This window comes from Monodon monoceros, unplaced genomic scaffold (assembly GCF_005190385.1).
Source record: "Monodon monoceros isolate NGI ecotype Baffin Bay Population unplaced genomic scaffold, NGI_Narwhal_1 Super_Scaffold_2, whole genome shotgun sequence".
Taxonomy (NCBI): domain Eukaryota; kingdom Metazoa; phylum Chordata; class Mammalia; order Artiodactyla; family Monodontidae; genus Monodon; species Monodon monoceros.
The window spans coordinates 59,114,240-59,129,765 of NW_021703776.1; the positions used below are offsets into that span (position 1 = coordinate 59,114,240).

Here is a 15,526-nt window from a genome sequence, read left to right on the forward strand (position 1 = left end):
TCTGATTGCTGTGGCTAAGACTTCCAAAACTTTATTGAATAATAGTGGTGAAAGTGGGCAACCTTGTCTTGTTCCTGATCTTAGTGGAAATGGTTTCAGTTTTTCACCATTGAGAAGTATGTTGGCTGTGGGTTTGTCATATGGCCTTTATTATGTTGAGGTAAGTTCCCTCTGTGCCTACTTTCTGGAGGGTTTTTATCATAAATGGGTGTTAAATTTTGTCGAAGGCTTTCTCTGCATCTATTGAGATTATCATATGGTTTTTATCCTTCAATTTGTTAATATGGTTTAACACATTGATTGAATTGAAGAATCCTTGTATTCTTGGGATAAACCCCGCTTGATCCTTTTAATGTGCTGTTGGATTGTTTGCTAGTATTTTGTTGAGGATTTTTGCATCTGTGTTCATCAGTGATATTGGCCTGTAGTTTTCTTTTTTTGTGACATCTTTGTCTGGTTTTGGTATCAGGGTGATGGTGGCCTTGTAGAATGAGTTTGGGAGTGTTCCTCCCTCTGCTGTGTTTTGGAAGTTTGAGAAGGGTAGGTGTTAGCTGTTCTCTAAATGTTTGATAGAATTCGCCTGTAAAGCCATCTGGTCCTGGGCTTTTGTTTGTTGGAAGGTTTTTAATCACAGTTTCAATTTCAGTGCTGTGATTGGTCTGTTCCTATTTTCTATTTCTTCCTGGTTCAGTCTCGGAAGGTTGTGCTTTTCTAAGAATTTGTCCATTTCTTCCAGGTTGTCCATTTTATTGGCATGTAGTTGCTTGTAGTAATCTCTCATGATCCTTTGTATTTCTGCAGTGTCAGTTGTTACTTCTCCTTTTTCATTTCTAATTCTATTGAGTCTTCTCCCTTTTTACTTGATGAATCTGGCTAATGGTTTATCAATTGTTTTTATCTTCTCAAAGAACCAGCTTTTAATTTTATTGATCTTTGCTGTCGTTTCCTTCATTTCTTTTTCATTATTTCTGATATGATATTTATGATTGCTTTCCTTCTGCTAACTTTGGGTTTTTTTTTTTTCTTTCTTTAATTGGTTTAGGTGTAAGTTTAGGTTGTTTATTTAAGATGTTTCTTGTTTTTTTGAGGTAGGATTGTATTGCTATAAACTTCCCTCTTAGAACTGCTTTTGCTGCATCCCATGGGTTTTGGGCCATCATGTTCTCATTATCATTTGTTTTTAGGTATTTTTTTATTTCCTCTTTGATTTCTTCAGTGATTTCTTGGTTATTAAGTAGTGTATTGTTTAGCCTCCATGTGTTTGTATTTTTTACAGTTTTTTTTCTGTAATTGATTTCTAGTCTCATAGCATTGTGGTTGGAAAAGATACTTGATGTGATTTCGGTTTTCGTAAGTTTACTAAAGCTTGATTTATGATCCAAGATATGATCTATCCTGGCGAATGTTCCATGAGCCCTTGGGAAGAAAATGTATTCTGTTGTTTTTGGATGGGATGTCCTATAAATATCAGTTAAGTCCATCTTCTTTAATGTGTCATTTAAAGCTTGTTTCCTTATTTATTTTCATTTTGGATGATCTGTCCATTGGTTATAGTGGGCTGTTAAAGTCCCCTTCTATTAGTGTGTTACTGTCGGTTTCCTTTTTAATGGCTGTTAGCATTTGTCCTATGTATTGAGGTGCTTCTATGTCGGGTGCATAAATATTTACAATTCTTATATCTTCTTCTTGGATTGATCCCTTGATCACTATGTAATGTCCTTCTTTGTCTCTTGTAATAGTATTTATTTTAAAGTCTATTTTGTCTGATATAAGAATTTCTACTCCAGCTTTCTTTTGATTTCCATTTGCATGGAATATCTTTTTCCATCCCCTCACTTTCAGTCTGTATGTGTCCCTGGGTCTGAAGTTGGTCTCTTGTAGACAGCATATATACGGGTCTTGTTTTTGTATCCATTCAGCCAGTCTGTGTCTTTTGGTTGGAGCATTTAATCCATTTACATTTCAGGTAACTATCGATAGGTATGTTCCAATTACCATTTTCTTAATTGTTTTGGGTTTGTTATTGTAGGTCTTTTCCTTGTGTTTCCTGCCTGGAGAAGTTCCTTTAGCATTTGTTGTAAAGCTGGTCTGTGGTGCTGAATTCTGTTAGCTTTTGCTTGCCTGTAAAGATTTTAATTTCTCCATCGAATCTGAATGAGATCCTTGCTGGGTAGAGTAATCTTGGTTGTCGGTTTTTGCCTTTCATCACTTTAAATATGTCCTGCCACTCCCTTCTGGCTTGCAGAGTTTCTGCTGAAAGATCAGCTGTTAACCTTATGGGGATTCCCTTGTATGTTATTTTTCCCTTGCTGCTTTTAATATTTTTTCTTTGTATTTAATTTTTGAGAGTTTGATTAATATGTGTCTTGGCTTGTTTCTCCTTGGATTTATCGTGTATGGGACTCTCTGTGCTTCCTGGACTTGATTAACCAGTTCCTTTCCCATATTAAGGAAATTTTCAACTATAATCTCTTCAAATATTTTCTCAGTACCTTTCTTTTTCTCTTCTTCTTCTGGGACCCCTATAATTCGAATGCTGGTGCATTTAATGTTGTCCCAGAGGTCTCTGAGACTGCCCTCAATTCTTTTTTTTTTTTTTTTTTTTTTGCGGTACAGGGGCCTTTCACTGTTGTGGCCTCTCCCGTTGCGGAGCACAGGCTCCAGACGCGCAGGCTCAGCGACCATGGCTCACGGGCCCAGCCGCTCCGTGGCATGTGGGATCTTCCCGGACAGGGGCACGAACCTGTGTCCCCTGCATCGGCAGGCGGACTCTCAGCCACTGTGCCACCAGGGCAGCCCCTGTCCTCAATTCTTTTAATTCTTTTTTTTTCTGCTCTGCAGTAGTTATTTCCACTATTTTATCTTCCACGTCACTTATCCGTTCTCTGCCTCAGTTATTCTGCTATTGATTCCTTGTAGAGCATTTTAAATTTCATTTATTGTGGTGTTCATCATTGTTTGCTCTTTCGTTCTTCTAGGTCCTTGTTAAACGTTTCTTGTATTTTCTCCATTCTATTTCCAAGATTTTGGATCATCTTTACTATCATTACTCTGAATTCTTTTTCAGGTAGGCTGCCTGTTTCCTCTTCATTTGGTCTGGTGGGTTTTCACCTTGCTCCTTCATCTGCTGTGTGTTTCTCTGTCTTCTCATTTTGCTTAACTTACTGTGTTTGGGGTCTCCTTTTCGCAGGCTGCAAGTTCGTAGTTCCCATTGTTTTTGGTGTCTGCCCGCACTGGGTAAGGTTGGTTCAGTGCATTGTGTAGGCTTTCTGATGGGTGGGACTTGTGCCTGTGTTCTGGTGGATGAGGCTGGTACTTGTCTTTCTTGTGGGCAGGACCGCATCTGGTTGTGTTTTTGGGTTTCTGTGAACTTAGTATGATTTTAGGCAGCCTCTCTGCCAATGGGTGGGGTTGTGTTCCTGTCTTGCTAGTTGTTTGGCATGGGGTGTCCTGCAATGGAGATTGCTGGTCATTGACTGGAGCTGGGTCTTAGTGTTGAGACGGAGGTCTGTGGGTGAGCTTTCGCCGATTGGTATTATGAGGGCCCGGGAGGTCTCTGGGGGACCAGTGTCCTGAACTTGGCTCTCCCACCTCAGAGGCTCAGGCCTGACACCCTGCTGTAGCACCAGGACTCTGTCAGCCACATGGCTCAGAAGAAAAGGGAGAAAAAAAAGAAAAATAAATAAATAAATAAAGTTATTAAAGTCAAAAATTTTAAAAATGATTAAAATTTTAAAAAGTAATTTAAAAAATAAGAAGAGAGTAGCCAAACCAATAAACAAATCCACCAGTGATAACAAGTGCTAAAAACTATACTAAAAGAAAATGGACAGACAGAACCCTAGGACTAATGGTAAAAGCACACCTATACAGACAGAATCACACAAAGAAGCATGCACATACACACTCACAAAAAGAGAAAAAGAAAAAAATATATACATATATAAAAAAAAGAAAGAGAGAAACTAAATCAATAAACAAATCTACTAATGATGATAGTCTCTAAATACTGAAGTAAGATAAACATAAAGCCAGAAACAAATTAGATGCAGAAAGCAAACCCAAAGTCTACAACTGCTCCCAAAGTCCACCTCCTCAATTTGGGATGGTTCGTTGTCTATTCAGATATTCCAGAGATGCAGGGTACATCAAGTTGATTGTGGAGATTTAATCCACTGCTCCCGAGGCTGCTGGGAGAGATTTCCTTTTCTCTTCTTTGTTCGCACGGCTCCCGGGGTTCAGCTTTGGTTTTGGACACGCCTCTGCGTGTAGGTCTTCTAAGTGTGTCTGTTCTTCACTCAGACAGCAGGGGGTTAAAGGAGCCGCTGATTAGGGGGCTCTGCCTCACTCAGGCTGGGTGGAGGGCAGGGTACGGAATGCGGGGCGACCATGTGGCGGCAGAGGACAGCGTGACGTTGCACCAACCTGAGACGTGCCATGTGTTCTCCCGGAGAAGTTGTACCTGGGTCACAGGACCCTGGCCGTGGCGGGCTGCACAGGCTCCCGGGAGGGGAGGTGTGGATAGTGACCAGTGCTTGCACACAGGCTTCTTGGTGGCTGCAGCAGCAGCCTTAGTGTCTCATGCCCGTCTCTGGGGTCCGCAATGATAGACGCGGCTCGCGCCCATCTCTTGAGCTCGTTTAGGCGGTGCTCTGAATCCCCTCTCCTCGCGCACCCCGAAACAGTGGTCTCTTTACTCTTAGGCAGTTTGAGACTTTTTCCTGGACTCCCTCGCGGCTAGCTGTGGTGCACTAGCCCCCTTCAGGCTGTGTGCACGCAGCCAACCCCAGTCCTCTCCCTGGGATCCGACTTCCAAAGCCCGAGCCTCAGCTCCCAGCCCCCAGCCGCCCCGGCAGGTGAGAAGACAAGCCTCTCAGGCTGTTGAGTGCTGGTCGGCACCGATTCTCTGTGCGGGAATCTCTCTGCTTTGCCCTCTGCACCCCTGTTACTGCGCTCTCCAACGTGGCTCCAAAGCCTCCCCCCCCCCCCCGCCCCCCCTTGTCTCCACCAGTGAGGGGGCCTCCTAGTGTGTGGAAAGTTTTCCTCCTTCACAGCTCCCTCCCAGACATGCAGGTCACATGCCTTTTCTTTTGTGTCTATTTTTCCTTTTGCCCTACCCAGGTACATGCAGAGTTTCTTGCCTTTTGGGAGGTCTGAGGTCTTCTGCCAGCGTTCAGTAGGTGTTCTTCCAGATGTAGACGTATTCTTGATGTATTTGTGAGGAGGAAGGTGATCTGCACATCTTACTCCTTTGCCATCTTGAAGGTCTTCCGCATGTATTGGTCTTATATCTTGCAACTTTGCTGAACTCATTTATTCTAATAGTTTTTTAAGTAAGTGGATTCCTTTTTTTTTTTTTTTTTTTTAATATACAGGAGCATGTCTGTGAATAGAGGTAGATTTGCTTCTTCCCTTCCTCTCTGGATGCCTTTTGTAGTCTAATTGCCCTGGCTAGAACCTCCAATACAGTGTTAAATAGAAGTGGTGAAAGCAAGCATCTTTATCTTATCCCTGATCTCAGGGGAAAACATCCAGTCTTTTGTCATTGGGTGTGATGTTAGCTGTGGGGTTTTTGTAGATGCCTTTATCAGGTTGAAGAAGTTCCCTTCTATACCTAGTTTGTTAAGAGTTTTTATTATGAAAGGGTATTAGATTCTGTCAAATGCTTTTTATATATTTAGTGAGATAATCATGTGATACCTTAGAAATATTAAAGAAAAATCCAACTCAGGGTTGAAGTGAAAAATGGACATCTATTAGTCCATGTAACTGAAAAGTCCAGAGAGTATCTTATCTATAGGTATTACACAGTCTGATCGAAGTGTTCAAAAAATGTCATCTAGATTAGCTTCCTTTCCCTGCCTCCCTCAGATCCTCCCACCCGCTTTCCTTGTATGTGTCTATCATGTTTAGGTCCATGTGATGGCAAAATGACTTCCAGCAGCTCCAGGTAAACATCTTTGAGACCAAAGAAAAAAGAGAGACAGTCTCCATTTCTCTCCACCTTTCCCCAGTCCCAGCAAAAGTCCCAGAATTATTTCTGGTTGGACCCCTTGCCTGTCTTGGAACATATCATTGAGGAAAGGGGATGTGAAGCTCCATTTAAGCCTGAATCATAGGCCCACCCTGGGGCTAGTCAGCCCAACCCAAACTACCTGGATAGAGTGTGCAGAAGGGGGTTTTCAGGAACAGAAATGTGGGAGGTGGATGCTGGGTTGCCAAAAACAAATGTCCACTGTACCTTCTATAGTGAAATAATCCAAGATAATACAAAATATGTGAAATGGGCATTTAAATACTTTAACCCCCTAGCCCATCCCTGGCAGCGGTAGCTTATATGAGCTAAAACTTTTCCCTGCTCATGGAAGTTTCTTGTCTAATCTTCTAAGCAGGGAGTTTGGCTGACACCACTTTCCATGGCTAGTAAGGGATGGCAAAAAAAAGGGAGTAGGGTTGGACAGGAAGATAGTCTAATGGTAATTGAATGGATCAGGGACTGGTATAGACCCACAGTTTTCATCTGCTCTTTTGTTACCTTGAATATTTTATCATTTTCAAGTGTATTAGGGTTCTCCAGAGAAACAGAACCATATATATACATATAAGGAGATTTATGATAGGAATTGGCTCATGAAGTTATGGAGATTGTGAAGTCCTACAGTCTTTTCTCAGCAAGCTGGAGAACCAGGAAGGCTGGTAACACAATTCAGTCTGAGTTTACAGGCCTGAGAATCGAGGGTGGTGGATGGTTCAAGTCCTGGTCTGAGTCTAAAAGCCCAAGAATGAGGAGCATCAGTGTCCAGGGCAGGAGAAGATGGATGTTGCAGCTCAGGCACAGAGAGGAGATTCACCCTTCCTCTGCCTTTCTGTTCTACTCAGGCCCTCATTAGATTGGATGATGTCCACCCGCATTGTTGATGGCAATCTTTACTCAGTCTGCTGATCCAAATGCTAATATCTCCCAGAGACCCCCTCACAGACACACCCAGAAATAATGGTTTACCAGCTATCTGAGCATCTGGTAGGCCAGTCAAGTTCATACATAAAATTAGCCATCACCCAAACCAAGGTAACAGCAGATTAATTTAAAACAGGAAGTGCATTAATGGCCTCTTCATCATGCATGCCTCCTTTCTCATGCAATTCATGCATCATTCCTGAGCTGTATCTGAGCTTCCCAGGAGTGTACATCGTGAAAGAGCAGTGTGTCTCTACATTACTCTGGACTCTCCATTGCTCTGCCATTAAATCTCAGATAATGGGAATGAGACGTCTGTGGTCTCTTAACATGCCTTCTGAAATTCTGAAATTCTAGGAACTTTATGCTTTAAGGAAAAGTTTTTCTTGGTCATAGTTTTTATAGTTACAAACTACAGAATAAAATAATTGAAACTCTTCTAGTGTCATTATAACTTTTCCTAGGTAAATACAGAACCTATTACAGAGAAGGTATTATTTCAGTTACTATTATCATTTACAAGCTACTTTTAAAACATATTGCAGCTGTGCTGTGTGCGTGTGTGTGTGTGTTTGGGTTATTTAACATTTTTCAGATTCCTGTAAGATAAACCTAGTTTATACCACATTTTTTCAATTTTTAGGCATTTTTTTTCACATTCCAACAGCTCTGAAGTCATGAAGCATCTGAGAATGAGTATCATGCCACTGCTTAATGGGCAGGTTATTTTTTGTTTTTTTTTAATTGAAGTATAATTGATTTACAATGTGTTAGTTTCTGGTATACAGCAAAGTGACTCAGTTATATATATATTTTTTCTTTTTCATATTCTTTTCCATTATAGGTTGTTAGAAGAGATGTTGAATACAGTTCCCTGTGCTATACTTTAGGACCTTGTTGTTTATCTATTTTCTATACAGTAGTTTGCATCTGCTAATCCCAAACTCCTAGTTTATCCCTCCCCCTTTGATAACCCTTTGATAACCATAAGTTTGTTTTCTGTGTCTGAGTCTATTACTGTTTTGTAAGTTCATTCGTATCTTATTTTAGATTTCACACATAAGTGATATCGTATGATATTTGTCTTTCTCTGTCTGATTTACTTCACTTAGTATGATAATCTCTAGGTCCATCCGTGTAGCTGTAAATGGAATTTTTTCATTCTCTTTTATGGCTGAGTATTCCTTTGTGTGTGTGTGTGTGTGTGTGTGTGTGTGTGTGTGTACACACCACATCTTCTTTATCCATTCATCTGTTGATGGACATTTAGGTTGCTTCCATGTCTTGGCTATTGTAAATAGTGCTGCTGTGAACATAGGGGTGCGTGTAGCTTTTTGAATTAGAGTCTTTTCCAGATATATGCCCAGGAGTGGGATTGCTGGATCATACAGTAACTCTGTTTTTAGTTTTTTAAGAAACCCCCATACTGTTTTCCATAGTGGCTGCACCAATTTACATTCCCACCATCAGTGTAGCAGGGTTCCCTTTTCTCCACACCCTCTCCAGCATTTATTATTTGTAGACTTTTTAATGATGGCCATTCTGACCGGTGTGAGGTGACACCTCATGGTAGTTTTGATTTGCATTTCTCTGATAATTAGTGATATTGAGCATCCTTTCATGTGCCTATTGGTCATCTGTATGTCTTCTTTGGAGAAATGACTGTTTAGGTCTTCTGCCCGTTTTTTGATTGGGTTTTTTGTTTTTTGTTATTGAGTTGTATGAGCTATTTGTGTATTTTGGAAATTAAGCCTTGTCGGTCACATCACATGCAAATATTTTAGTTTATCTTCAAATTAATGGTATGTGATGGTTAATTTTTTGTGTCAACTTGCCTGGGCCATGGGGTGCCCAGACATTTGACCTAACATCATTCTGGGTGTGTCTGAGGGTGTTTCTGGATGAGATTAACATTTGAACGGATAGACTGAGTAAAGTAAATTGCTTTCCCTAGTGTGAGTGGATCTCATCCAGTCAGTCGGAGACCTAAGTAGAACAAAAAGGCTGAGTAAGGGGTAGCTCCTCCTGCTTGATTGTTGAGCTGGGATACTGGTCTTTTCCGGTTTTCTCAGTCTCACTGAAACACTGGCTCTTCTTGGGTCTCAAGCCTGATGACTTTTGGACTGGAATTACAAATTGGCTCTCCTGATTCTCTAGCTTGCTGACTGCAGATCTTGGAATTTTGCAGCCTCTATAATTGCATGAGAAAATTCCTTATAATAAATTATATATAGATATACATACATATTATTGGTTCTGTTTCTTTGGAGAACCAAGACTAATACAGATGGGGTCCTAAATTATAAAATATGATGATTGAGGGTATGCTGAACTCCCTCTACTTGAGAGTCATAGTGGATTTGGAGAGTGTTCACACCAAACATAATCATGGGAGTTGAGCTGTAAGGGAGAAGATGCTACTGTTCTGTACCAGGATAGCTTTCTAGCAATGGGGAGTCAAGGTTTGGGGGTTGTTATGCCAGGAGGGACAGTGTTAGAAAGACATAGTTTTCTTCCCAACTCTGTTGTGTACTTCCTGTGTGACTTTAGATAGGTCACTTAATCTACCTGGGATTGGTTTCCTTCTCTGTAAAATGAGCTGGTTGGACTAGGTGATTTCAAAGGCCCTTTCCGTTTCTCAGATTCTTAGGAATTGATTCTTCTGTTTCAGTGAGGGGAGATGGCATAAGGTATAAATAATGACTCTCTTGCAAAGGGCTACAATATCACTAATAATATCTGACTCCAGGAGTGTTGATTATCTACCCAACAAGACAATCTGATGATCAGTTTGATTTCCTGGATTGTAATGTCTGTGCCAAGAATAGTAGCCCTCGGGTTTGTGTTTCCGTAGAATTTGAAGCCAAGGTCAGGAAGCATCACCTTCTGAAATAAAATTTTCAAGTTCACCCCAAGAGGTTTTCTAGCCAGTAATCAACTTGTGGGGGTGTTGAGATAAGGCCGTGGGGCTCCTGATGTCCAGTAAAGGGTCTAGGTTCATCGCTGGGAAGGAAGTCCCCAGTATAAGATGGAATAAGAGGAACATAAGCCATAGTTGTAGAATACGTTACTCATCTTTGATTGAGAAGGCTTATAGGGAAGGGTATTTCAGTGACTGGTATGAGGGTGGATATTGAGAATTGGTCTTTATCCAATTTTGTTTAAGGAAGTGAGAGATGTGGTACCTGAGCAGGCCTGAGTGTTCTGGTTCCTAGAAAGCAGACCCTGATGAAGTAAATGATGAGTGAAACATCTCGCTTGCCACCTAACTCCTGTGCCTGAGCTTAGATTTAGTGCTGACCATTCAGCCTCCTGATTAAAAATGTAAGTTTCCCTGAACTATGATCTTAGGCTGTGGGTGCTCCAGGAAGTGTACTAAATCTTCTGTTATGACGTAATAAATTGATGCTGTTACCAGAAGGGGAACCCCTTCCAGGGCCCAAGAGTGGGCTCTTGTCTAACACCCGGGAATGAATTGTCCGAGGAGACACACATGCTGACAAAGCAAAAGACTTTATTGGGAAGGGCCCCCCGGGGGGGAGAGCAGCAGGGAAAGGAAACCCAGGAGAACTGCTCTGCCACGTAGCTCACATCTCAGGTTTTATGGTAATGGGGTTAGCTTGCCGGGTTGTCTCTGGCCAGTCATCTTGCTTGTGCCCATATTTGGTCCAATTCCTGGTGACGCACGCATCTCTCAGTCAAGGTGGTTTCCAGCGTCAGGGTTTCTGGGACATCGGCAGGACATATTATGGCTGGCATCTCCTCCCTCCTTTTGGCCCCTCCCGATTTCTGCCAGCTGGTGGTAGCTGGTCAGTTCCGTGTTTCTTATTGAGACCTCCTGTTGTGAGATAACTCATGCAAGCAGTTATTATTCTGCCTGGCCAGGGTGGGCGGTTTCAGTTAGTGGTTCCCTAACAATACTACTGTGACATCAGTTGGTGACTTACGTATTTAGCTGGTGTGAGTCAATTCCCAAGGGCCCATCAGGTATGTACCTGAGCAGCCCTTGGGGCTCTGCGCAAAGCGCCTACCAGCCTTCGCTCCAGCTGTCTCAGCTGTAGAAGAGTCTAGTGAGAGAAATGTATCCTTAAAAGCCTATGGCATTTCAGAGAAGGAAAAAATACATCTGATGAGGAGACTAACAAGGCTTCTGCAGAGGTAGTCAGGGATGACATTTTAGGAAGACCCAGTTTGAGCAAAAGCCCTGAGGCAGGCACACAGCAAGTAAGTTTGGTTTGACTAGAACATAGGTTGTGTAAGAGGACTAGATAAGATGTGTATTTCCACTGAATATGGTTCGTCCCCTGAAATGCTGTGAAGTAAAAGTAGTTAAGCCCTTGAATGTTTTAAGATTATTCCATTTCAGTGGCTCACTACCAAATAGTAAGTTTAAAGTTATCTTTCCTTAGGGAACATATGACCCTAGGCAGGCGTATTAGACAGCACTTCGCATGATGTTGAAAGGGCAGCATAATCTTTTCTCTCATTTCTAGGTTTGAAATAATTTTTCTTAACCAGAGGGGAGGAGAGCAAGGATGTTAACAATAATCTTTGGAAAGTACTAATCTTTTATCTTAGAAAAAGTAAAAATCAAAGATTACTAGTACTGTATTAGGGGGAAAAAGGAATAAAAATCATAAGTAATCCCATTACCTAGAGAATCATCACCGTATTTATTGCTGATCCTTCCAGACTTCTATGCAAAAATGAGATCAAACATACAGATCTTTTCTAACTTATTTCTTTCCCTTAGAATTTTCCCCCAGAATATAAGTTCCTTGGAGCTAGAATCCAGCATCCTTTGTTAGGTCCTATTCCTATGTCCTGGGAAGCAGTAATTGAGACCATGCTCTTACTTCTGTTTTCAGGTTGGCAGCCTCGGTGGTTCCTTCTCTGTGGGGGAATATTATCTTATTATGATTCTCCTGAAGATGCTTGGAAAGGCTGCAAAGGGAGCATCCAGATGGCGGTGTGTGAAATTCAAGGTGAGAAGCCAAGACACTTGAAGGTTTTATTTTTCTTTCTGTTTCTCCCCCAAAATAAAAAAAAACCACTGGCTTCTATGTGCCTTTCTTTGCTGCTCCCATAGTATAAAGATATATAATGTTATGTCCCCCAGAAAAAGTCTTACAAGTAAGACCTAAAACTGCAGCGAGTTTTTACAAGGAGCTTGGTTTAGAGGTAGTCAGAATAAATGAGAGCAACGTGCTTAGTAACCACACATGTAGTGCTCATTCCTTGGTCACCTGCTCACCTCGGGCTTGTGGCAGTTTGCTAAGCTTATTTGTCTTTTTATTGCAACATCAAACACTTCTGTGTTTAAATCACGACGCATACACACCTTCTCACCACCACCACCATGCTCAAAACTAAACAAGCAAACACCTAACAGACCTACAAATAGCCTTTTCTTCTTGGTTTTGAGAATCTTGAGGCATGCTGAGAGGATGTGGCTCAGAAACCGACTAGAAGGGAATTTGGGGCATGGGGCTTGGGGGGTGAAGGAGAGCGTGGCTTGCTTGTTTCTTCTCCTAAAGTGTTCTAAGGGAATTCTCACATTTTTGATAAGACTAGTGAAGGAAAGTGGAAAGGAAAGATATTGTGTTCTTGATTGCTTTTCAATAACCCAAGGAGATAAAGAGCACATCCTTACTTGTTTGCATCAAGCCTTTTTGGCCGCAGAGCAGCATACTTTACACACACACACACCAGAAGAGAGATTTTTCCTCTCTCCTCTTATAAATGATCCCAAGGAGATTTAGGTGATTCTTTTTTAGGCCAAAGTCCTGGTGAGACCTTGGAGCCAATTGCAGAGCTTTCCTTCTCCATTAGCAGAGACCTCTAGGAAGAGATAAATAAACCAGGAGAAGTAGTAAGGGCTGACATCCTCTCTTGGAAGAAGCTCTCAGTGACTGGCGCGCCAGTTAAGCTCAAGAATTTGGGTGGAGTGGAGGCTACCCAGATAGATAGGGCTTTTCTGGGTTTCTGACCTCCCTATGCCTTGCTTCCAGTTCATTCTGTAGATAACACACGCATGGACCTGATAATCCCTGGGGAACAATATTTCTACCTGAAGGCCAGAAGTGTGGCTGAGAGACAACGGTGGCTGGTAGCCTTGGGGTCAGCCAAGGCTTGCCTGACAGACAGTAGGACCCAGAAAGAAAAAGGCAAGTATTGATTGTCCTCTGGACTGGGAACCCTGGGAATCACCTAGTGGCATCTCTGGGTTCCCATATTTGTTATCTTGCTTCTGACCACCTAGCCATAGCCAGCTTTTTTTTTTTTTAAAGTAGTTATGTATTCAGTATTTTATTTATTTATTTTTGGCTGTGTTGGGTCTTCGTTTCTGTGTGAGGGCTTTCTCTAGTTGCGGCAAACAGGGGCCACTCTTCATCGCGGTGCGCCAGCCTCTCACTATCGCTGCCTCTCTTGTTGCGGAGCACAGGCTCCGGACGCGCAGGCTCAGCGGCCATGGCTTACGGGCCTAGTTGCTCTGCGGCATGTGGGATCTTCCCAGACCAGTGCTCGAACCCGTGTCCCCTACTTTGGCAAGCAGATTCTCAACCACTGCACCCCCAGGGAAGCCCCCATAGCCAGCTCTTTATATCATGCAAATGCTGTATATCTCAGTGGACCTTAAACAGTCTATACCTGAGTTTTCTTTCTTAGCATGTCATAGTAGAAAGAATGCAGGTTTTGGAGCCAGATACAACTGGGTTCAAATCATGGCTTTGTGACCTTGACATAGGTCACTTAACCTCTCTAATCTTCAGTTTCCTTATATTTTGAAAAGAGGTGATTACCTATCTTAGAAGGATTACCATGAGGTACCTCGTCTGGCACAAAGTTGACTTTTGGTAAAGAGTAGCTGAGCCAGAGAAGCCTTGGATCTGGTATTTCCTGCAGTAACACCCCGCTTTCCCCGCCCCGTTCCTGGGGTAGATGGATACTTAATTGTCAGGTTGCTGCTGCTTAATGCTCATTGACTCAACATCATTGGGTCTCCTGAGAACCATGGCATAACTGTCTTATTTTGCCTGGGTCACGAGTGCCAGGGCTTACTGCCTGAGCTCTGCCTTCCCAGCCCCCCAGCCTCGAATGTACACCTGAAAAGATTGGTGGGAGAGAGGGGCCTCTGGGAACAAGTGTTTCAGGGGACCTTTCTCATGACACATATGGCAGATGTGCTTAACTCTTCAAGTAGACACAGTAAAATGACCTATTTGTTGGTTGTTTTTCAATGCTAAGTCGAGAGCAAATTCTAGACACTGTCGGCTCTGACTCACATCAGGTGGTAATGTGCAGCTTTTTCACGGAGAAGCAAGCAGAGGCAGTTATGATTGTAGCCGAGCCCTCAGCGCCAGGATGGCTGGAGTGCCGTGGTAATGAAGGAGCAGCAGGTGTGCAGAGGGTGCCGTTCGCCTTGTCAGGCAGCATGCTGGACCAGTCCTCTGAATTCACAAGCTGTCTTATTAGTGGTAATTGCATGTTACAGAACACTGTTTCCCAGTTTTGAGCACTGGATAGATAGCTGTGACCCCATTTTACAGATAGGAAAACTGTGGCAGAACTGAGACCAAAACCCTGAACCCTTGACTGTTCCCAGTTCTGACACAAGTGGATCAGAGGTATACTGTCTCCTTCTTCCTGTACTGGTGATCATTAAATATGTTGGCTCAAGAAATAATGTAGATTACTTCAGAAGACTAGAAATCTCCTTTTTCTCTTTTTTTTGCTCCCATAACTTCAAATATGTCATATCTGTAACCCATACTATAAACATCTGACTTTAGGCATAGATTATATTTCACTTATCTGTATAGTATGCTAACTAGTATATCAGTTATTTGTTCTGGGAATTAAATTATGTTTTCATCATTTTGTTATTTAGAGTTTGCTGAAAACACTGAAAACTTGAAAACTAAAATGTCGGAACTAAGACTCTACTGTGATCTTCTTGTTCAGCAAGTAGATAAAACAAAAGAAGTGACCGCAACTGGTGTGTCCAATTCTGAGGTAAAATACCATTCTTCTTAGCCACGTGACAAGTAGCACCAGATGTTGCTTACAGGTGCTGCTTATTCTCACATAATCCCTACCTTGGAATTTACTGTTTTTCAGAGAAAAAAAGTGACAGACTTCAACAAAGAGAAGTGTGTGCATTTCAGCATATGGAAGCATATAGTTTTCCTTCCTGGGATGAATTCAGGATTAATTAATTGATAATTTTGGAACTTTTAACTTTAGTACTGATGTACTAAAATATGTGTCTCCCCAGTTTGCTGTCTGGCAGAGCCATTTCTATACTACGCATGTGGCTCCTAAGGTGACAGCATCATGTCTGTCAGTAATATGTATCTGTCACCTCTGATGAGACTGTAACAGGATTTTATTTCACCGCAATAGATGTTCTGCTTGAGTAGAGACTAGTGCTTTCAAAGATAGAGACACAGCTTCATTTCTCTCCATCATCAGCAAGGATTGCGATTTTTATCATTTATTAATGAAATTGTTATTTACTCATTCTAAAACATATATTAAAAGGTCTATCTGGGGTTAAGCTATGTA

The 15,526-nt window shown here is 42.0% G+C and overlaps 1 protein-coding gene across 8 annotated transcripts in view; it reads left to right on the plus strand.

Annotated features, from left to right (window-relative positions):
• The window catches only part of PLEKHA8 (pleckstrin homology domain containing A8), a 75,546-nt gene that overhangs the window by 25,651 nt on the left and 34,369 nt on the right, over positions 1-15,526 (plus strand). For 7 of the 8 annotated variants that reach the window (XR_003795257.1, XR_003795256.1, XM_029233772.1 and 4 more), the window contains exons 2-4: positions 11,827-11,943; positions 12,970-13,125; positions 14,850-14,974. Coding sequence is in view for 6 of the 8 variants with exons in the window: in XM_029233772.1 (XP_029089605.1) it covers positions 11,827-11,943; positions 12,970-13,125; positions 14,850-14,974 (398 nt within the window). In the remaining 2 variants the exon portion in view is untranslated. Of the gene's footprint in view, positions 1-10,259; positions 10,283-11,826; positions 11,944-12,969; positions 13,126-14,849; positions 14,975-15,526 lie in introns of those variants that run through there. The other variant, XM_029233773.1, reaches the window with a different exon arrangement.